The 22,783-nt window shown below is 43.4% G+C and overlaps 1 protein-coding gene across 2 annotated transcripts in view; it reads right to left on the reverse strand.

Moving 5' to 3' along the window:
- Positions 1-22,783, reverse strand: part of APBA1 (amyloid beta precursor protein binding family A member 1) — a 233,250-nt gene that overhangs the window by 24,247 nt on the left and 186,220 nt on the right. The window contains exons 3-8 of one of the 2 annotated variants that reach the window (XM_018052054.1): positions 21,408-21,503; positions 17,026-17,065; positions 13,439-13,584; positions 2,347-2,379; positions 1,233-1,319; positions 165-350 (exon numbers count right to left, since the gene is read on the reverse strand). In XM_018052054.1, coding sequence (XP_017907543.1) covers positions 165-350; positions 1,233-1,319; positions 2,347-2,379; positions 13,439-13,584; positions 17,026-17,065; positions 21,408-21,503 — 588 coding nt within the window. The remainder of the gene's footprint in view (positions 1-164; positions 351-1,232; positions 1,320-2,346; positions 2,380-13,438; positions 13,585-17,025; positions 17,066-21,407; positions 21,504-22,783) is intronic. The other variant, XM_018052056.1, reaches the window with a different exon arrangement.

Raw genomic sequence — 22,783 nt, forward strand, 5'->3', positions numbered from 1 at the left:
AGCCTCATATCCCCAGCACTAAAACAGGGCTTGACACAGAGTAAGTGCTCAATAAGTATTTGTCTCACCTATGATTAAGGTTCTGAGAACTAGAGGGAACCCATTTACCCAAGGGCAGCTCAGATCAGATCACGGGGAGGGAGATGAGAGGAGGCCACCCTTACATCTTCAGACTCAAAGACATGGCAGATCATCTTGTACTGCCTTTTTCCATCCTGGGATGGGTGGGAGGCTTCCACGTTCTCCTGGGAGTTGGAGCGGGGCATCCGCCTGCGGGCCATCAGCACAACAATGTTCCCGATATCCGCGATGTAGGAAATGGTCCTCAGAGGGTGGTCCATCATCGTTTCCTGGAGGGGAGACGGGGGAGGCTGGTGAGTCCAGAGCATCATCTAAGACCCCAGAGAGAGTCTGCCACCCATAGCGTAGCCTAGTACAGTCCACACATGCTGCGGGCGTGGGAGTGGGTGGCGGTGCTCTGGGGCTCACTGCAAACACTGTGTTCGCAAATTTACATGTACCCACCCAGACCTGGGGGCAATTCCCTTGACTGGTGATAACCCAGAGCAGGAAGTGGTCTGTGGTATGTGAAAAGGAATTTAAATCATTTTACAACCAGTAGAATCTCTGTGGGTGCGTGCTAAGTCGCTTCAGTCATGCCTGACTCTTTGCGACCCTTTGGACTATAGTGCCCACCAGGATCCTCTGTCCATGGGATTTTCTAGGCAAGAATACTGGAGTGGGTTGCCATGCCCTCCTCCAGGGGGTCTTCCTGACCCAGGGATCGGACCCACATCTCTTGCATTTCCTTCATTGGCGGGTTCTTTACCACTAGGGCCACTTGGGAAACCCCTGGTGGGGAAGCTAAAGAAATAAAAAATCTGCATGCAATTACTGTGTTTTGCTTAACGTGTGTACGTGTGGCTTTAAACAAAATTTCTTGAAAGGCTAATCTGTTTAAATTCATGAATCTTCTGACAAAGGTTTGTGGGAATTATTAACAAACAATATCTGTGGCTTGTTTTCCCCTTTGATCTTTAACAGCCCCAACCTTCCTTACCAAGTCCCTCCCTAACCCCCACCCCCTACATCAGCAGCAGGCACTGCAGACACAAGCTTGTGTGGAAGCCAGCCAGCATCTGGGCACAGCTGCCTGACAGACAAGGGCACAGTCTCCTGGTTGCCATGCTAAGCTTCACCCCCTAGGAAGGTGGGAGCCGGCGAATTAATACCTGCGTGTCGGCGTTCAATACTTTGATTCTCTGGGTAGAAATGAAGAGATCCACCTCAGTCATTGGCTGAGATTCACCTTCAGGAGCCTGAGAAGGAAAACATACCAGGGGAAAGCTTAATATGTTGCTCTGACCCAGGTGCGTGGGAGCAAGCTTAACTCACACACAGAAGCTTCGAGACACAGTCACCAGAACAGCGATTCAGACTCCAGAATGAGGCTGCCAAAGCCAGAGGGGCCACACAGAGGATGGACACAGGGACAGGAGTGAGCACCTCCAGGCTACAGGGGAAATGCGGACGCCCTTTGCCTCTTCCGCCACGGAAGCAGTAGCTCACTGCAGCAGATCTAACTCTCTGGACAATGACGTGAATGGCACTTTCCGCAAGGGTTTCAGAGCCCAACAGATTGAAGGGTGACTGACTCATACCCCCAGGACCTTGGAGAAGTCAGAGTTTGCTCCTGCTCAAGAGATTGGGGTGGGGGGTGTCGATGTTTACAGCAGGTGCAGACAAGCAGCTGGAGGCAGTTCTGGTAAGAGGGTCTTCACGTTCCCACATACCACAGCAACACAGAAGCGGCACCCACTTCGGAAGCCACCCCATTAAGAGCGAGCCCCAATGCCTCAATGTCCCACGGGTAGCTCTTAAGCACCTGGAAGCTCCACAACCAAAAAAAGCACACCAATCTGGTTCATTTAGGGCTTGACTCTGCACACATGTGGTTATTAGCGAGTTTTCTTTTTTGCATCCAGCAATCTGACAAATCCACAAATCAAACGTGACTAGAATCGAGCAGACCCAGGTCCCTGCCATGTGAATGCTCCTGAACGGTGGGCACTTGCACAGTACTGCAGGATCCCTTCAGCATTCCCAGTCTGCCCCCTGGCCTTCCTCTGGAGTGAGATGACTAATGAGCAACAGAAAACAGCCACTTTGGGCAACCGAGTTTTGAGAAACGTTGGCTTATGGGGCGGTTCAAAAAGAAATCTGAACAAAAACTTGCTGGATGCAGAAAACAAAAACACGAAATAAGAAAAAAGGCAAAACATAAATAAATGAAAAATAAAAAAAACCAGGCATAACATCAAGCTGATGAAGTTGTTTGTACTGCACCTTCTTCCTGCTTTTGGCTAATTTCTGGGCCATCTGCTTAGCATGGAACAAACAGAGACAGGAGAACAGTTAGAAAAGAATCTGCAGAGACTCAAAGTTGAAAAGGGAATTGACAATCTAATATCGACAGTGGTATAACGCATTTCTGTGGGAGGTGGACTGGCTTTAAAAAAAAATCCCACTCGACTACTGATTTCCTAAATCAGAATTTGGTAGTTGGCGGGGGCAGTAGGAGGAAGGACGTGTACTGAGGTGCCTTATACTTAACTGCAGTTGATGCTTTCAAAGAACCAACTTTCGGTTCTGCTGATTTCCTTCATTGTATGCCTATATTCTGTTTCATGGATTTCAGCCTATATCTTTGTTTCTACTTTCTTTGGGTTTAATTTGCCAATTTTTTTCTAGCTTAAGATGAAAACTTACATCGTGGATTTTCAAACTTTTTTCTTTCCTGATAATATTTAAAGCTATGAATCTCCTTCTAATCTCCACTTTAGCTATATCCCACAAATTTTGACATGTTGCAATTTAATTATCCTTTCATTCAAAACACTTTCTAATTTCCACTGTGATTTCCTCTTTGAAACCTTATTTATGTTCTTAATTTAAACACATTTGAAGATTTCCTAGTTATCTTTTTGTTATAGACTTCTGAATCAACTGTTCTTCCTCTTTATTAACTCCAGTAATACTTCTTGCCTTAAATTTGTATAATAGTAATAAAACTTGTGTGTGTTAGTCGCTCAGTTGTGTCCAATTCTTTGCAACCCCATGGACTATAGCCCGCCAGGGTCCTCTGTCCATGGAATTCTCCAGGCAGGAATACTGGAGTGGGTAGTCATTCCCTTCTCCAGAGACCTTCCTGACCCAGGGATCAAACTCTCATCTCTTGCACTGCAGGCAGATTATTTACTATTTGAGTCACCAGGGCTTCAATAAAGCCTATTTCTAACTAGAAATGGATATAAGATTTATTCAAGATAGCAGAGTTCTGTAAGAGTAGAAACTCTGAGGCCAGACTGTCCAAAACTGAATTCTGGCTCTGCTACGTACTAGTCTTGTGACTTGGGACGAGACACTTAACATCTCTGTGCTTCAGTTTCCTCAAATGTAAAATGAAGGTAAAACCAGAATTTACTTCACAGGACTGTTGTGAGGATAAAATGAGTACAGCTGACTCTCGAACAATGTGGGGTTAGGGGTGCCAACAACCACGGGGTCACCCGGGTATCACTTACAGTTGGCCCTCTGTATACACAGTTCAGGTCCTCTGCACCCACTGTTCTGCGTCCTTAGAGTCTACCAATCACCGAGGCAACTGGTCTTGGACCACATAATACTGTACTATTTACTCCTGGAAAACATCCAGGTATAAGTGGACCTGTGTTGCTCAACGGTCAACTGTATACACAATGCTCTCAAAACAGTGCCTGGTGTGTTACAGGCACTCTATTTGTGTTTGCTCTTAAAAGATTATGATGTTAGACGATTATAATTTGCCTGGGTCGGGATGCAATCTCTTGGCTTTGGTAAGGCCTGCTATATACACGCAGACATTACCTGAACGACGGTGAGTCAGTGGCCGAACCACGGGCACTGCTGTGGTGATGGGGGTGGGGTACTCACACCCTTGGTACTCACCTGGTGCCAAAGCTCTTGCTCTCAGCCACACGCCACTACTCATAAGCAACTAACTGTGTTGTCTGTGCTACCTCATGGTGGAGAAACTGGATGAGTCAGCCACCTAAACACTGAATAGCTGATCTGGTACACCCAGGAGACCAGGGCAGCCCCAGCCCCACAACTCATACTGATGGTCAAGACTTCGTGATGAAACAGTCTACTATGGGAAAGTCTGGAGGCAGCAACTGCAAGTGTTATCCTAACTGCTGCAACGACAGTGGAAATATCTGTGCATCCGAGGAGCGGCCCTAGGCTGATCCTGTGCCACACAGATTCCTGATCTGTACCAGTTATAATCCTCAAGATGAACAACTGCTGTAAGAGCTTAACCTCTGTCTTCTTACCTCTCCTGAAATGATACAGCAGTAATATGTGAATTTCCATTATTTTTGATACCAAAACTTAATGGCCTTTGGTCAAAATTCTTCGCCTGCTGGATGAGAAATCTAATCTAAAGGGCCCCTCTCAAAGGAAAGCAAGCCTGCCACCAATGAAACGCCCACTTTCTGTTTTTACTGGGATGGGTGATGAGGAAGAGGTTCCAAAAGGCAAACCGAGTTCCATGAAAGACGTTTTGAGAATTTTTTTATGAAGTCAAAAATATTTTGTACACTTAGAGTAACACCACCTTTAAATCACTTATGATGTCCAAGTGCCCTGAAACAAATTAGAATTAAAAATTTAGGCATAAGTTTGGAAATCACAATGGGGGTCAGGGCCAGAATGAGAAGCTGGAGCAGCAGAGAAAGGTCTTAGAGCCTTAAGGCCCACATGCATCTTGAAGCAGGGGCTGACAACATCCATTTAAAGCCCTGGCTTTCATGAGACGTGGGGCTCACCACCAGCAGGCTGGTGGTCACCAAAGGACACGTGCAGCACAGTCCATCCAATCACTCCATCTACAACATATACTGAGTACCTGCTGTTGCTAAGACCCTCTAAGGCTAGTTATGCCCGGGATCCTCTGACTATTCTAGCTTTTCTTTCCCCAGCTAACCCTGGCTGAGCACTTAGCACATGCCCATATCCTTCTAAGCACTTCACAGGTATCAATATAGAAGCTTACAATAATCCTGTGAGGCAGGCAGTGCATCATCCTCATCTTCCAGAAGAGAAAACTGAGGCACAGAGAGGCTCATTAACTTGCCCATGGTCACACAGCTATTAAGTGGCAGAACAGATAATTAAACTGGAAACCTAATTCTATATTCCAAATTGCTACGGTGCCAGCTGGACACGTTTCTCCTCTATAAACTTCTCAGTCCGTCTGTAAAGTGGGGTTAATGATACCTACCTCACAGGATTCCCCTCCCTCTCCATTTGGAGGAGTAAATGAGATAATGTACGTAAAGGGGCTGCTATCCATGTCAACATCTTCTTTATCAACCATAGACTTCTTTGGGTCAGATGGGAAATCAGCTGGCTTAGACAAGGTTACACTAACAGAAATTCTCATTTTACAATTCCATCATAATTTTGAAACACCTAACTAAAATCTCTCCATAAAAGAATGGAAAAAAAAATCTGATCTTTTGGGGAAGGCTAGTAAAGACAGATGTAAGAATATTTGATAATGAACACGCCTTATAAAAATGTGTGGACCAAAACAACACCAAAATGCCATGGCGACAAACACACCACACTGCGTGCACACGAAGCAGTTTCTACAGCTCGGGCAGTTTCAGCACCTCGCCCCGTCTTCAGCGGAGGAGCAGAGAATGAAGTGGGAATGAGGGTGAAACGGAGCATGGAGACGCAGTGAGAGGAAGCGGCGAGTGAGCTGGCTGTACAGGGGATGTCTCTGCCTGCTTTAGATACTGACTGAGCGTAGGGCAAAGCTCCCTCTAGAAGTTTTTCCTAAAACATATTTAAAAGAATCCCAGCAACAAGACGATCAGGTATCACCATAGGGATAATGTATTCTGCTTTCAAGTAATTGTGGAAGCTTCTGGTTAAACAAACTGAATTAAATCTCCTTAGTATAGGACTTCTCAGAGCCTTTACTAGGAAAATACATGTGACAGATACCAAAAATATCTATTTGGCAGCTTTTCTTGTGCTTATCTGCCAATGGGACCCCATCAGCGAGAAGCGCTGCACTTGACCAGAATGTGAGAGCACAGCTGGAGAACAGAGGCTCCTTCACACTGGACGGATGGTCCACACTTCTCTCAGGGGCCGGCTCCTGACCTGCAGCATACATTACCACCTCCTGGAGGGCGTATGAAAACAGGTTCCTCCCTGAGTTTCTGACTGGGTTGGGGCCTGAGAGTCTGCACTTCTAACAAATTCCCAGCTGATGCTGCTGTTGCTGGTTCCACCTTGAGGACCATTGCTCTAATGCATTTCTAAATCATATGGGAAGCTTTCTGGAAGGTTATTCTTACTTCTCAAAAAAAGATGAACTAAGGCAGAAAGAATAGATTAGGGAGGGTGCAAAGATGAAAAAACAAACAAACAAACAAACAAACAACTGCAAAAAAATGGCCGATACCCTCTACCTCTGCTGCTGCATTCAGATGTCCCTTGTATCTTACATTTTGGTAGATGGAAATGTCTTAGTTACAGATTCTTCAGCCTGCCTTGTATTTTGGTTACCTAAACACTCTCCCTGGCTCCCTCACGAGACTGCAAGTTTCTCAGGGTCAAGGACGTGGTTGATTTTTATCTGCTAAGAGGCCTTGTCACAGGGATCCTGCATAGGGACAGTTTGCTTTTTGAGCCAGATTCATATCTAGAAAAACCACAACTCCAAATCTTCCCCCCATTTTGGCAAATAAACCTGCACATTATTTGTAACTTAAGAAAACTGCAATTCTTCAGACTCCAAGTGTAAAGCCAGTATCACTATTAAATGTCAGCCCACAGTTGGTGCTACGTGAGTGACAGACACCACATAATTGACAGACAGACCAGGAATTAAAGCCTGCTTTGAAATGGAAACCCAAACATCAGGGGCAGAGCTGGCTCAGAGCAAAAGCACCTCACACACAGGGCCACAGCGGGGCTCCTGAGAGGAAGGCCTCCCTGGCATCCATCGTGTCAAATAATGCAGGCAGAGGAAGGAGAGGGTCAAGCCAGGAATTACTCCAGTTTGTGGTGAGGATATCACTAAATGGATTTCCAAATAAATCCACAGAGCATCCCTCCCCCCTTCCTTCCTGGATGGACGTGGCTAGAAAATCGGCAGCCTCATTCTGCTTGCGCTGCATCTCTCTAGAGGTGGCCCAGAGTAACTCATTCCTGAAAGGCCAGCCTCTTTAGGAAGAAGCATGCAGCGCCTTCCTCAGAGCAGGGAGTGCATGTGGGCACCCCAGCGCAGGCTTCCCTGGACCACCCGAGTTCAGCTGGAGACCCGCTCTCAGCCCCTGGTTCCCCGTGCACGTGGTGAAGTCTCTGTGAACCGTCCCCACAGTAACTTTCATGGGGGCGAGGAAATAAACCACAGGTTCTGAACGCAGCCTTCTCCACTTATAATTTGAAAAAGTGGCAGGCTGGTTGTAAAGGCAAACAATCTGACAGGCATTTAAATGGATGTAAAAGGAACACGAGGCAGAAAATATTTAATGATAGGCAACATTCCTTTCAGATGCAAGAAGCACATTGTGAAATGATACTTATACATGAAATGCGACTGTTTAATCTCACCACTCGATAATGAATTCCTCACACTAGAGCAATTTGCTGTAAAAATAAATATACATTTTCCAGCTGCTTACTCTGCTCTAGGCAGGTCTAAAATGGATTTATAATCAGAGAGCCTGTCTTGCCTGTTCTGACTGACAAAGCCTTCTAATTTTTTGTTCAAATAATTTGTGGAACTTCTGGATACTAATCCTTTTTGAAGATTCAAAAGTAAACTTTCTGGTTTCTCATCAGGGAGCTGGACTTTAAAAATGGAAAAGAACACTCTCAGAAACCACTGGGGAAATCAGAAAGTATAACGTGCAGAGCACTTGGCGCTTGGAGGGGTCTGGCATGAGGATGCTGGAGTCTGGGGTCTCTCCCAAGACTGCCCTACATTTGGGTGATGTGGCTGTGCCTGCTGTCCCCTTAAGGTCACTGAACACACACACGTGTCTTAGGGCAGCAGAAACACAGACTACTCTAGCTGTGGGAGTCAAGGACGACCCATCAGGAAGTCAATAAACAGAAACCAGGAAAAACTCATCTCAAAGCAACATGCAATACTTGGTCTCAGGGCTCCTCAGTACTCTTTCGGGAGTGGACTATTGCTTTGTTCTGGAGGATTCACCTGAATGGACCTTGGTAGTGTGCCTCGACAGGGACAGGTGCTCTGGCAATCTAGGAGATAAATCTTTGTCACGTGGCTCTGTCTTGGACCTAACAGGGAGGCAAAAATCTCTGGTTCTAGACTCTCATGCCAATAAAAATGCCCCAGAGGACACTGCAACAACCAAAAGCACTGCCTCTTTTCCAAACACCCCCTTTAGTGGTGGTCCCTGTCTATCAGAGAACCATCCAGGGTCTCTGTACTCCCACTGACCCAGGGAGAGCTAACAGTACCATTATTAACCCAGGAAACTAAGCGCTGGGTGAAGAATTCAGCTAAGTTACTCCATGGTATTACTGCCTCAGCATCCATTCTGTTTGGCCAAGCAGCCTGCCTGAACCTTAAACTGATATTATTCCCTTCATGCACGCAAATGCTGTGGAAAGCAGCCCGCAGAGTCACACGCACATGTCAGCTCCTAAAGGGACCCCACCCCCACTCATCAGCCCTGTCTCCCCCGGCTGCCCAGGGCCTTCCCCAAGGCGCCCCTTAGGTAATACCTCCACTGAGCTCAGAAAAACCCCATTTTGGTTTGCATTGACCAGTCTGGCCTTCATCTGGGAACCTCAAAGCATTCCACCCATGGACCCCAGTAAAGGCATGTGCCCAGGTCCTGCCTGCCTCCCCACGTGGCCTCTCTAGGTGTGCAGGTGCTTCCTCCAGGACTGCTGAGTCTTAAACTTCTCCATCTCAATTTCTCTTGTAGTCTTCTGCTCACCTGGGGGGTTTACTTAACAAATGCTGATGTAACAAAATTATAATCATAACATATCTGGTAACCATGGGGACAGGAAGAGCCAGAACTCTGTCCCTAAAGATTGTGCTTTTAAAGTTCTCCTGTATGAGATAAGGCAGGATAACGCCTGAAAAGCAACTTATTCTCAGGGAGTTTTGTGCATTCTTGAACTCTATACCTGGGAGATCCTAAATTAACACGGAAAACACTGTGGGGACATCTCCAGGTATTAATGTCACCTCTTTATGTTCAGGGAGAGGGTAAAAGATCAAGCAAGCTCTGACACACAGCTCAACAGAAACCTGAGATTCTACCAGCAGCATTATTGCGTCTGAAGGACCCAGAGGGTAGGAGGGTCGGTCTGATACATAGTCAGGAAGTGGTCTAGTTGGGAGTCACAGGGTAAGATGCACCTCTGGAGGTAGGGGTGGGACTTGATATAGTTGTAAATTACTCTCTGGATCATACATCCTAAATCCTAAAATGTCAGTAGTAGTAGTAGAAATAGTAGTAGTAGTGTTGGTCCCTCAGTCGTTTCTGACTCTTTACAATCCCATGGACTGCAGCCCACAAGGCTCCTCTGTCCATGGAACTCTCCAGGCAAGAATACTGGAGTGGGTTGCCATTCACTTCTCCAGGCAATCTTCCTGACCCAGGGATCGAACCTGGGTCTCCTGCAGTTGCAGGCAGATTCTTTACCACCTAAGCCACTAGGGAAGCCGATAAACTGTCAATAGTGCTATCAAAAGTTGCAGCATGGGCTTCCTGTGCAGTGATGGGTAATGAAGGGCAGGGCCCGCGCTGACCTTGTCTACTATTCAGGGCACAGCAGAGCCTGGGCACGTTCGTGAGACGAGCACCAGCCCTGGAGGAGGGGTGTGGGAGCGGGGGTAGAAGGATGTGAAGTACCACCCCTGCTCTGTGTGACCTCCACGACCTCCGTGGGTGCTGCTCTCTCCTCCCTCAGGCTTCCAGGCAGTGTCTCACCTCACAAGGGTGCCCCACACTCCTGTGGCCTTTTGATCCTGACATCCCTCTCTCCTCCTCCGGCACCCCCTTGTACATTTGCTGGCTTAATTCACCTCTCATTTGTGCTGCTGAACTTGAGGGTAAGAATCTCACCTTATAAATCACTATTTTTCCTCCCTCCCAAGGACCCTGCACAGCCTTGCGCACATAAATGCTCAACAAATATTCTTCCCTTGATGAAGAGAGTTAAGAACTCTTCTCGTTCCACACTGCCATACAAAGCTCAGGATGAAGCCTGGGGATGTGTGAGAGAGAAGACACATAAAGGGAACAGTCCCTTGAGGAGGGAGTTGACTCTGACCGACGGAAACTTGACAGAACCAAATCTGTCAAGTCCTAAGCTATTTCAACTCGCTCGAAGTCCCCAGCTCTGAATTCAGTGGTGATGAAATGCCTGCAGCTCTAGCTGAAAACAGCCTCAGGGGCTCGCACCCGAATGACATGATGGCACCGTCAGGGTCCCTGTCACCACTGGCTTGGCCACGGTTCTAGGGGCACTAGCGTCATCGTGGGCACAGGCTGCATTTCCATGGGGTCAGACCAGTTCAAACCAGTTCAAGCTAGTTTGGCTGGTTCAAATTAGCTGTGAATGACTTAAAACTAGACAAAAGTGGTTTCAGGGATCAAACAAGCTCGCTCCTTTTAAATCTTGACAAAACAGATGCAAACAGGTTATGACTGGTTTGAACTGAGTTAGCCTTGCACTGATTTGGTTCAGATTAGCCAGAGAAGATCTGATCAACTGCTTACTTTTAGGTGAAGCAAGCCAGTTCAGCTGACTCTGGCTCAGATCATGAACTCCTTATGGCCAAATTCAGACTTAAATTGAAGAAAGTAGGGAAAACCTTTAAACCATTCATGTATGACCTGAAACAAATCCTTTACAATTACACAGTGGAAGTGACAAATAGATTCAAGGGATTAGATCTGATAAAGTGCCTGAAAAACTATGGACAGAGGTTTGTAACACTGTACAGGAGGCAGTGATCAAAATCATCCCCAAGGAAAAGAAATGCAAAAGGCAAAACGGTTATCTGAGGAGAGCTTACAAATGGCTGAGTGAAGAAGAGAAGCGAAAGGCAAAGGAGAAAAGGAAAGATATCCATCTGAATGCAGAGCTCCAAAGAAGAGCAAGGAGAGGTGAGAAAGCCTTCCTCAGCGATCAATGCAAAGAAATAGACGAAAACAACAGAATGGGAAAGACCAGAGATCTCTTCAAGAAAATTAGAGATATCAAGGGAACATTTCGTGCAAAGATGGGCACAATAAAGCACAGAAACGATATGGACCTAACAGAAGCAGAAGATATTAAGAAGAGGTGGCAAGAATACACAGAAGAACTATACAAAAAAGTTCTTCATGACCCAGATAATCACGATGGTGTGATCACTCACCTAGAGCCAGACATCCTGGAATGCAAAGTAAAGTGGGCCTTAGGAAGCATCATTATGAAGAAAACTAGTGGAGGTGATAGAATTCCAGCTAAGCTAAGCTATTTCAAGCCCTAAAAGATGATGCTGTGAATGCGCAGGACTCAATATGGCAACAAATTTGGAAAACTCATCCAGTCCTGTGGCCACTGCTAAGGTCAGTTTTCATCCCAATCCCAAAGAAAGGCAATGCTGAAGAATGTTTGAACTACTGCACAATTACACTCATCTCACACGCTAGCAAAGTAATGCTCAAAATTCTCCAAGCCAGGTTTTAACAGTACATGTACTGAGAACTTGCAGATGTTTAAGCTGGATTTAGAAAAGGCAGAGGAACTAGAGATCAAATTGCCAACATCCATTGGATCATAGAAAAAGCAAGAGAGCTCCAGAAAAGCATCTACTTCTACTTTACTGATTATATCAAAGCCTTTGACTGTAGATCACAACAAACTGGAAAATTCTGAAAGAGATGGGAATACCAGACCACCTTACCTGCCTCTTGAGAAATCTGTATGCAGGTCAAGAAGGAACAGTTAGAACCAGACATGGAACAATGGACTGGTTCAAAACTGGGAAAGGAGTACGTCAAGGCTATATATCATCACCCTGCTTATTTAACTTACACGCAGAGTACATTAAACAAAATGGTTGGCTGGATGAAACACAAGCTGGAATCAAAATTGCTGGGAGAAATATCAATAACCTCATGTATGCAAATGACACCACCCTTATGGCAGAAAGCAAAGAACTAAAAAGCCTCTTGGTGAAAGTGAAAGAGGAGATTGAAAAAAGTTGGCTTAAAACTCAACATTCAAAAAACAAAGATCATGGCATCTGGTCCCATCACTTCACAGCAAACAGATGGGGAAACAGTGGAAAGGGTGATAAGACTTTATTTTCTTGAGCTCCAAAATCACTGCAGGTGGTGACTGCAGACATGAAATTAGAAGATGCTTGCTCCTTGGAAGAAAAGCTATGACCAACCTAGACAGTATACTAAAAAGCAGAGACATTACTTTGCTGACAAAGGTCCATCTAGTCAAAGCTATGGTTTTTCCAGTAATCATGTATAGATGTGAGAGTTGGACCAGAAAGAAAGCTGAGTGCTGAAGAATTGATGCTTTTGAACTGTGGTGTTGGAAAAGGCTCTTGAGAGTCCCTTGGATGGCAAGGAGATCAAACCAGTCAATCCTAAAGGAAATCAGTCCTAAATATTCATTAGAAGGACTGAAGCTGAAGCTCCAATACTTTGGTCACCTGATGTGAAGAACTGACTCATTGGAAAAGACCCTGATGCTTTGAAAGACTGAAGGCAGGAGGAGAAGGGGATGTCAGGGGATGAGATGGTTGGATGGCATCACTGACTCAATGGACATGAGTTTGAGCAAGCTCTGGGAGTTGGTGATGGACAGGGAGGCCTGGTGTGCTGCAATTCATGGGGTCACAAAGAGTCAGACATGACTGAATGACTGAACTGAAGCCAGTTCAATCTAGCTTGAACAGGATCGACACATTCAAAAGTAATGATACCTAGTCTGAACCACACTGTAGCATGAATTTTCAAGGCACTGATCTCTGTCAGCAGAAATGCAGTGATGTTGTGCTCACATATTGGAAAGATAATATTTAAAATGCTGTCCTTCCTCATCTCTCCACCTTTCCAAAGCTTATCATCATATATACTTCTTCCTCAAGGCTGGCCATTAAGAACAATCAAATTATGTAGCATGTATGCATCATGACTCCAACACACTTTGCAAATCTTTTTTCTGTTGAGAACTTTGGCAGGTACAGGTATAAGCCCTGCCTGTCATGTCACCTCAGTCCTCTCCACTAAACTTGGGACATGTGGTGCGGGGTGACCACTATGGACGGCTCACCCACCACCCCCCCTCGAAGCACAGAGTACCCCCTCACCTTGATCCTGCTTACTGCTTCCTGGGCCTGCATCATTCGCACGTTTTTGGAGGGAGTTTTGTCTGAGAGCAGCTGGGTAGAGCCAAGGTAGTTAGCAGCAAAAATGATTCCATCAATCAAGTCCTCAGGGTCACAAGGTCCAGGAACTGTAACACACAGACCATGGTGGTGAGTGAGGCCACGTGTGCCCCTCATCACGCCCCCTCCCCTCTGCTACACGCCTCCAACACAGGTGGTCAGCTTCCGACACCCCTGAGCAGGTGCATCTACCTGAGACTCTAAGGCATCTCTCTGATCTCTCTTCACTATGCCCTCATTTTCAAACAGAAGGGAAAATTCTTCCTTAGAGGAGTCAACTTCACCCAGACCATTTACTATGAGAAACAATGTGAATATTTATTTAAACATGAAATATAAAATCCATTGATAAATGATGTTGTTTTTTGGGACAAGGAGCACTATACCATCACCTCTGGCTCTCCTGTGTCTAGTCAGCTTCTGTCACACAGTGGGTATCAAATAAATGTTTGCTGGACAAATGGTTAGATGAGCAGAAGGCCATCTTGTTAGACAGCCTCATCATACAGTAGTTCCTCTGCTTGCCACTGATTCATATCACCTACCCCCTCCATTTTATCCATAATGGGGAAAATAAATATTATAAATCAGAAAAATGAGTATTTGCTGCAGAATGTCTGGATTCCCCAAAGAGCCTCTAACCTGAAGTCTGCAAGAGAGGTAACATGACCTCAGAGTTGTGGTCTTGTGCTAATAACCTTGTTGACTTACCCGCTATAACGTGCCCGGCCTGCATCCACATACATACCAATTCCAAGGAAGTTTGGAATTCCCTGTTCTCATTCACCAGCCTTTTAAATCAAACCTTTAATTTTAAATATTTAAAATGGAAGCATCTGATTCTAACCACTGTTGTTGTTTAGTTGCTCAGTTGTGTCTGACTCTTTTGTGACCCCATGGACAGTAGTCCATCAGGCTCCTCTGACTGGGATTTCCCAGGCAAGAAGACAGGAGTGGATTGCCATATCCTTCTCCAGGGGATCTTTCTGATCCAGGGACAGAACCCATGTCTCCTGCATTGGCAGGCAGGGTCTTTACCACTGAGTCACCTGGGAAGTTTGATTCTAACCATGATCACCTATAAACCCCACTGGAAATTAAAATGTGTTGGGACTAATACATAACTTTACAACAGATGTGATAAGAAAGGCATTTTAATTCTGCAGTGAAAACATATGTATTTTCTTTGGCTTGAATGCTATATTTGGAAAGACTAAAATATACTTTTTAACCCACTGTTAAAAACTCAGGGTCTTAAATTAGACAACTTGAAATGGAAACAATTTGCTTTTTCCTCTTGAAGAGCTAATCTGGAATGATTTTTTATTTTTATCCTTACACATCAAGCTCATCTTGAGTTTAAACAGCTGGTTCCCATGATAAGCTGCTTATCAGGGTACAGACAATGTGATCTATTTGTTTTCCTAAAACCACAGTGCTGGTGGAAAAAAAGAAATTAAGGTGTTTTAGGAAAGGTCTTCACAAAGCATCTGTGTAGAAATTAAATCAGGAAACCTGTTAAGTTTTCTGATTCTCAATCTTTCTGAGAAAGGTTTCTGGACAAACACTGAGGGATACAGCCAAACCTGCCTCTACCACATACCAGTCACTTCTGTGCTTCTTGAAAGACACATGCTTCCGACCCTGAAGGTTTTACAGATATGAGCAGAATTCCGGTTATTTACAATGTATAACTTTAGTTATATAGCAGGGAAGCACTGTCAAAGTAAAATAATACATGGGCAAGTTTGGATCTATACTATGTCTTGTAAAATATCATCATAAATTCCAGTGATGGATTTATAATGTTAGATAAATATAATCATTTTTGACAAACAAGAGAAAAAAAGACCTTATCTGGAATAGCAACTTTTAAAAAACTTCCATTTATTTTGTGAAAATAATGAATGTTAAAAAAAAAAAATGAAACATCTTCTCTATGGGACTTCCACTATCATATATTCATCAGTGGGTTTAGCTCTCTTTACTGAAAAGGGTCCCTTTTCAACCTCAGTAAGTTTGAATATGCAGATATGTTTAAGAGTAATCCAGGTGATATTTAAGCGACTATATAAATGTCAAGAAGCTGAGAGAGAAATATTGGACCTAAACAAATACATATTTGAGATACAATTTTATGTCAATTATTTTCTGGGGAAATTGACTAGAATCAAATGTCACTGTATTATACTCATAAAAAATAATCCTAATTTCGTTTTACGCTTAGTACTAGTAACTTTTTTAAAGTTAAAAAAATTAAAGTTATAGTTCTCCTAAGTCAAAGAATTGCAGACTTTGCTTTTCAGCGACGCCTTTGTGTTGCTCTCTGGGTGAACAAGCACACACATTATATCTTCACATTCATGTTGATGCTGAGCTTGGAAATCTTGAAGAAGAATAGTTTCTAAATTCCTCAAAACTCCCCCAAGTGCTCTTGTGGAGTTCTGGATCTTTGCAAAAACAATGCATACAATTTCCAGGTTACTCAAGAAAGAAACAAGCTTGTCCTGGGCTTCAGGCCCAAGGGTTCAGAGGAAGGTTTATGGATTCAGGTAATTTATTCTCGGGCAGTGGAACATACATAGAACCTATGGAACATACATAGAACCTAAAGGTCAGACACAATGTCTGGGTATCCTATGGCCCCCAGAAAACCCTCCTTCAAGAATATGATAATCCCCCTGCTCCCTCAAATCGTCTGCCATCCTCCTTGGTAGAGGATCAGTAGCCGTACCATGTGTGTGGTCTGACCTCAAGTTGCGGCGCCTAGTCTGCACCGAGTTTTGGCCCCACCAGACCTGTTGATGACTCAGTACACTTGGCCAGTGAATAACCTGCGTGACCATGTGTGGCTCTCCTGCATAGATTATCGATTCCATGGAGAATGGTGAAGTTAAGACTGCCAGTTTCCAGCCTGTCTCTGAGACTCTCACTGAAGGATCTAGGGAAGGCTGCTCACCCTCACTCCATGCCTTAGTTCTCATGCATTACATGGGGATAATGATAAAAGCCACTTCACAAGATCAGTCTGAGGATTCAATTAGTTATCAGTACCTGGGAGAGTAAGAGAGCTTGATAAGTGTTACTATTATTAGCTCACCCAAGCAAGAGACAGGAATTACTGGGAATTTTTTATTTTTTTAAACTTCCCCGTTAGTTAAACACTGTTCCTAATTGAATGGTTCCTGATAAATGCAAGAGGTATACTGGATTGGAAATAAGGAGACATGTGTTTTGAATCCAATATGGCCAGTTCTAGGCTAGGCAAAACCCCCCAGACAACCCCCAGCCTCACTGTCTTCTGGACAGAATCAGCAAGGGCAGGGAGGAGGGTCTTTTGAGAGATTCATGGCTATTGCTGTTTTAGTCTAAGATTCTAAGACTAAAGACTGAATAAGTGACTCTGTGGCCTTTCCCACTAGTATCTTACAGCCCAGTTCTTCCAATACTCAAAATGCTAAAAGATTCATGAATGACTCAGTGTTCAGTATTTCCTTTTCAGCTCTTACCTTCAACGTAGGTTGGGAATGAAGCCAAGCTTTTTCTTGACTGTAATTAAGACAAAAAGTTTCAAAAAGGGCAAAGCATCATTAAAAATGCATTAACACAACCATCCATGCAAAATGAAAAATAAATATATCACCAATGGCAGATATTAACCAGATGTCAACTATTTTTGGCTACGGACAATGAAGTGTGAATAAATATATGCATTTATTATTAAAAGCTACCTGCAGCCCAGAACCACCCATTCATATTTTAGATAATCTAAAAACCCTACATCCCACAACCAGAGAAATGTTTGTTATCTTAAAAAATAATCCATGGACCAAAATTCATAATCAGCAGTAACAATAAAAGCCTCAATTTATATTTGTAAGAATCTAGGTTTGTGAGAAACTGTTGATTAGTAAAGGCACCAATAATATGATTATATGTTAAAATTAAGAATTCCCTTTGAGAATTTTATTCCACTTTAGATCTTTGCAGGGCAAATTTTATTTGTACTTTAGGTCTGGTCTCTCACTGTGCTAAAAATGGTTGCTAGGGTTTTTCTTTTATCTCTTCCTTTCATCTCTTACTGGTGTATTTTAGTTTAAAAATTCCATTACATAAGTCATTATTATGTGTTACCATGTATTATATATTATTCTTAAAACAAGAGTCCAATAAACAAAGACGTTTAAGAAGCAGTTAAAAAATCTGTCACAATAATGATTTATGTAATGGAATTTTTTATATTAAGTAAAACCCCAGAGCAAAGGTTAGTCTCCCAACAGCATCCTTGAAGTGGATATAATCAGTTAGAAAGTTTATAGAACCTGACTGGATGACAGTTTAAATGCCAGCTCTCAGAGGACCAACACTTAACCCTTGGTTCCTTTCACAAGCAAATGTCCCAGAGATAACTCTCAGTGGAATAAGCGTCAGTAATTCATTTCTACTTCAACCATAACAGAATTTGCAGCTGACCGTCTGGGGCAGGATGAGGTGAGCATTGTAGGAGGGTCGAGAGCTAGTGTAGAAGCGTCCCTAAAATGGGCAAGATCAGAGTCTGCATGGCCAAGGGTTATCTTCAGAAAGCCTAGGGACTGTCACTGCTAAGAATCTACCAGGTGTTAGGTGATGATTTCAGAACAAGACTACCTAATACAACACAGCTGCTCAGCAGGGTGACTTGAATTGATGGAACACTCTGGGCTGCCTAGTGGACTGATAGAGGGAAGAGCCCTGGGTGATGGCTGGGATATCACGGGGAACAACTTCACATCACAGCACTTGATATAGTTTATACAGTGCTCTTCATTTGGAAGATGGGAATGGTAAAGGGGTGATAAATTAAATTTGCATAACATTCAAAAAAGAAAAACAGTAATGTTAACTGTTATGTGAAAAACTGGAAGGAGTAAAAGAAACAATTTCAAGACTTTAAACTCAACCCAAGACAAGGACAAGAATTCAACACTAATCACACAGTACACAATTCAGGGTAATCTCAGTAAACGTGCTGGAGATGTGCTCACTGGGATGAAAAAGCTCCTCATACCAAAGGAGGGTTTCTGGTTTCAGAAAAGAATTACCTTTAGGGACACTAAGGACACAAGTTCACCAGGAATGAAAAGTTCCTGGCTGCTAAAGCATTTAAGGCAAAATGTACACCTACTGAACGTCAAGATTATGTGGATAGAAGAAAAAGGGAACTCCGATTTCAAAAATGCTTTACGTTAATTTTACTTTCTATTTACTCAAGTGAGAAGACAGGCCCAGTTGAGTGCCTGCTGGCTTAAAACTCTGTTTCTTTAAAGAAAACAAATCTATAAGTTCATGGTATTCAGATGAAAGCTAGCTTCTTCACAAGTGCCTAAGACTTTTAGATTAGTATTCCCCAACCATTTCCCTCTCCTTGCCCTCAGCATTTAGGGGCAATAAGGGCTTTATTTCATCTAATCAAAATGGTTTAAATTCCAGGTACAACTAAGAAGCCAATTTATATTTTCTTGGACTATTTGGATATTTTTCTGAATGCGAGTCTCAAGGACAGTGCCCAGATTTGAGCAGAAGCTACAAAAAAATTGCTTTAGTCTACAGCTCTAAAAGCTACCATTTTCTTTAGAGTCACAACGAAGGGCATGTGGTTCATCCATGTATTCTCTATTCATGGGCTCATGACTGGCTTTCTTTAGTCTCGAGGGCAGTCAACTTTTTTTTTTTTAAAGAGTTTTGTGAAATGAAAGAATCTATAATTATTGCACACAAAGAGGATTTTCATCATTATTTCTAAAGATATGCAGAAACATGTGCCAGGTCCTGTAGGAACTGGGAAACTAACAAATTTGCCTTGCTTATTATATCTGATGAATAATCAAATGCTGAATATTCAGATGTCTGATGAGCCCTTTGTTTTCTCACATGTGGACAGAAATGAACATTAGTTGATCCTTCACATTCAAGAATTAACAGAGACACATTCAAGAAGATAAAGGCCAAATCTTTGAGATGTTCAAGAGGTCACACAAATCGTGTGTAGAGCCTGGAGTCCTGAACAATGAAATAATAACACACAAGCTACCTGTTCATACAGTGTATGTCCTGCAAGTACTCTTTACCCCAGGGACAACCGACTGTGATGTTAAGAGCCTGGGCTCTCCAGAACTCTGGATTTTAAACCTGGCCCTACCACTTGTGACATCTGGGACGTAAGGCCAGTTACGTAACCTCTCAGCTTCCTCCATGAATAAATGAAGACAATAATTCCTACCTCATAGAAGTCATTTAATGCTTAAATGAGATACTATGCGATTTGCTTGGCCTGGTGCCTGAATGCTATAAATGCTCAAGAAATGGTAACTCTCACCACTGTTACCATCACTGTGGCTTTCCTTCTTGCCATTCTGCCACCTATTCGTGTGCTATGAATAAAATATATGGCGTGCAGGGCCAGAAGAAACCACCCTGTTACTCCTGTTCCCGAGGCCTGATCAAGACCAGAGGAGGACAGAGCATATTTCAAATCTAAATTCTAATGTTGCTGTCATTTCTGAGACTGTCTCCCTGTGTTTGTTTGCTTTAATATGAATAGATTAATAAAAAATACTTATCCCCTGCATGAATATTTAATGGCAAATGCATGTGTATTCAATGATATGTCAAGGGTAAATTTTAACTGACTCCTTTTTAGAAGTGATCTGCCACTCAGGTTAAAATGGAGATCACTTTCTCCACTGAATTTAACTTCTTTTATCAGTAAAAGGAAGGAAAATTAGACAATCATTCATTATGTGGTTTATCTCTTTCATGCATATCCCCAGTGCTGATTAGGCATTATCTATATTTAGAGCGAGCTGAGCCCACACGTCAGATGATCGTGCAGGTCAGTACTGACCTGATGCTAGTTCATACACAGGTGGGAGGAGCAGTTAGCCAGGTGTAAAAGGACAATGGGTGCTGGAGAAGGCAATGTTTCCGCCTCAGGGAAAAACACCTGCCCTTTTCTAGCCTCAGAAACCTTAGTAGGAGCCAGCAGCATCTTCTCTCTCAAATATTCTCTGCCAGAGCAGAGCATGGCCTCCATCAGCAGGGTGACCATATGATTTGCGGTTCAAAGAGACGCTTCACAGTTGCACTTCCCAGCAGCCCCTAGCCACACGTAGTTATTTAATTAAAATGCAATAAAATGAAAAATTCAGTTTCTCAGCGCCGCTGGCCACATCTCAAGGGCTAGCGAGGCACACAAGGCTAATGTGTGTCTACCAAAGAGGACAGTCCAGAAGCAGGACGTTCCCAGCAACACAGGGAGCCCTCTTGGATAGCACTGCTTTAGAGTGAGAAGGGGTGCTCACCAGGTGTACTGCTTGGACGACAAGGATGAACAAGAACCACCCCAGATAAACAGGACAAGCAGTTGCCCTGTTGTCAAAAAGCTATTTTACTTGCGCCTGAAATAAATGAGTATTTAAGAAACCAGCCCACTTCCCAAACCACACAGCAACTGTAATGCCATGGCATCGAGGCTCATAACCTCACGGCTCAACAGTTTTTGATGTTTCACGTTCAAGAGAATTTTCTGCAATCAAGGAAATGTTCTGTAAACTCTGCTTCCAGTTCAACAGCCACTAGTCACGTGTGGCTACTGAGCACCTGAAATGTGGCTAGTGTGCCTGAGGAAGTGACTTTTTCATCTTATTTATGAATTAAAATAGACACAAGTGGCTAGTGGCTACTGAACGGGATGGCACAGCTTTAATCACTGAATTCCATGCTGGAGAGATGAGGGTTGTTCTCCCTACGGTACTCTGGGTCAGCAACTCTATTGGAAGCCGGGTAAAGCATAAACCAGAATTAGAATAAAACGTAATGGACTGATGGCTTCTGAAACAAAACGGTATCCTACCTCTTTATTTGTGGAGGCTTCCGCGGGGTCACCAGGATGAAGGGGTGTGCTCAAAGACTCTGCACCCAGGGGTGAGGAACTGCCCGGAGATGGGGACTGGAAAACAGCAAAGAAAAACACAGTGAGACCTGCACGGAGAAGGACAGGGTGAACCGCTTGGCCCTGGCGACCTGGGGAGAGAGGAGAAAGTTGCAGGACTGAAGAGCATTTCAGCAGTGAGAAAACTTCCTGGAACAGAGCTGCAGTGGTGCCTAGAAGGCTTGGATTTGTCAAGCTTGCTTTAAATTCCTGCCCTGTTTTCAAAGAGGCCTTTACAGTTCCCCTTCTCCCTCCATCCACCACCTCAGGCCAAGTATTGAAACACAGCAAAAGCTGATGACCGAACTTCAAGCACAGATGAATAAAGCTAATAGTGATACTCAAGTGGTTGGTTTCTGTTTTTAAAACATTTTTCTTATTGAAGGATACAAAGACTTTGGATGCTAAATATCTTAAAAAATCACCTGTCCAAGATGACCTAAATGAAAAAGTAAAAATTAAAGCATAAATTTTTTAAAGAGGCAGCTGGGACTGGTTTTGATGAATGGAAACTGAACCAGTTGTAAAATATTTTGTCTGATTTAACCCAGCAGCCACGGAAAACAGATATTTCAGCATCCAAACAACATTACCTTGGCGACTCTTAGAAGAGTTAAACTCTTTGTTAAGCAATATGTTTAAAAATAAGGCTTATCACTTAAAATGAACAAACTACAATAAAAGATACAACACGGCTAAATCTCAAGAATATTAAGAAAAAGTTAAAGGCACAGAGAAGCAAAAGCAGTTTGATTTCTTCAAAAACAAGGAAAATGAAATAATTTATTATATAAGGAGAAGGAAGAGAAGGGTATAGACTTGAGGAAGAGAAGGAGCCTTCAAAATTACTGGTAATTTTCCATTTGTCAAATTAGGTGATGAGAACACTGTTTTATTTTTTATAATAAACACATCTTTTTTAAAATCTATTTTTAATTGGAGGATAATTGCTTTAGAGCATTGTGTTCATTTCTTCCATACCACAACACGAATCAGCCCTAAGTATACGTATGTTCCCCTCCCTCTTGAACCTACCCCCCACCCTATCCCACCCCTCTAGGTTGTCACAGAGCACCAGGTTGAGCTTCCTGCGTTACACAGCAACTTCCCAGGAGCTATCTTTTACCTATGGTAATGGATATGCTTCAATGCTACTTTCTCAATTTGTCCCATCCTCTCCTTTCTCCACTTAAAAAAACACTTTTAAATACTCATTGATCTACTTAATAATAAAAGAAAAAGAAAAAAAAGACTTAGAAAAGGTTTGGAAAGCAGGGGTTCCATCAGGCATGTTACTG

This window comes from Capra hircus, chromosome 8, assembly GCF_001704415.2.
Source record: "Capra hircus breed San Clemente chromosome 8, ASM170441v1, whole genome shotgun sequence".
Classification (NCBI taxonomy): Eukaryota; Metazoa; Chordata; class Mammalia; order Artiodactyla; family Bovidae; genus Capra; species Capra hircus.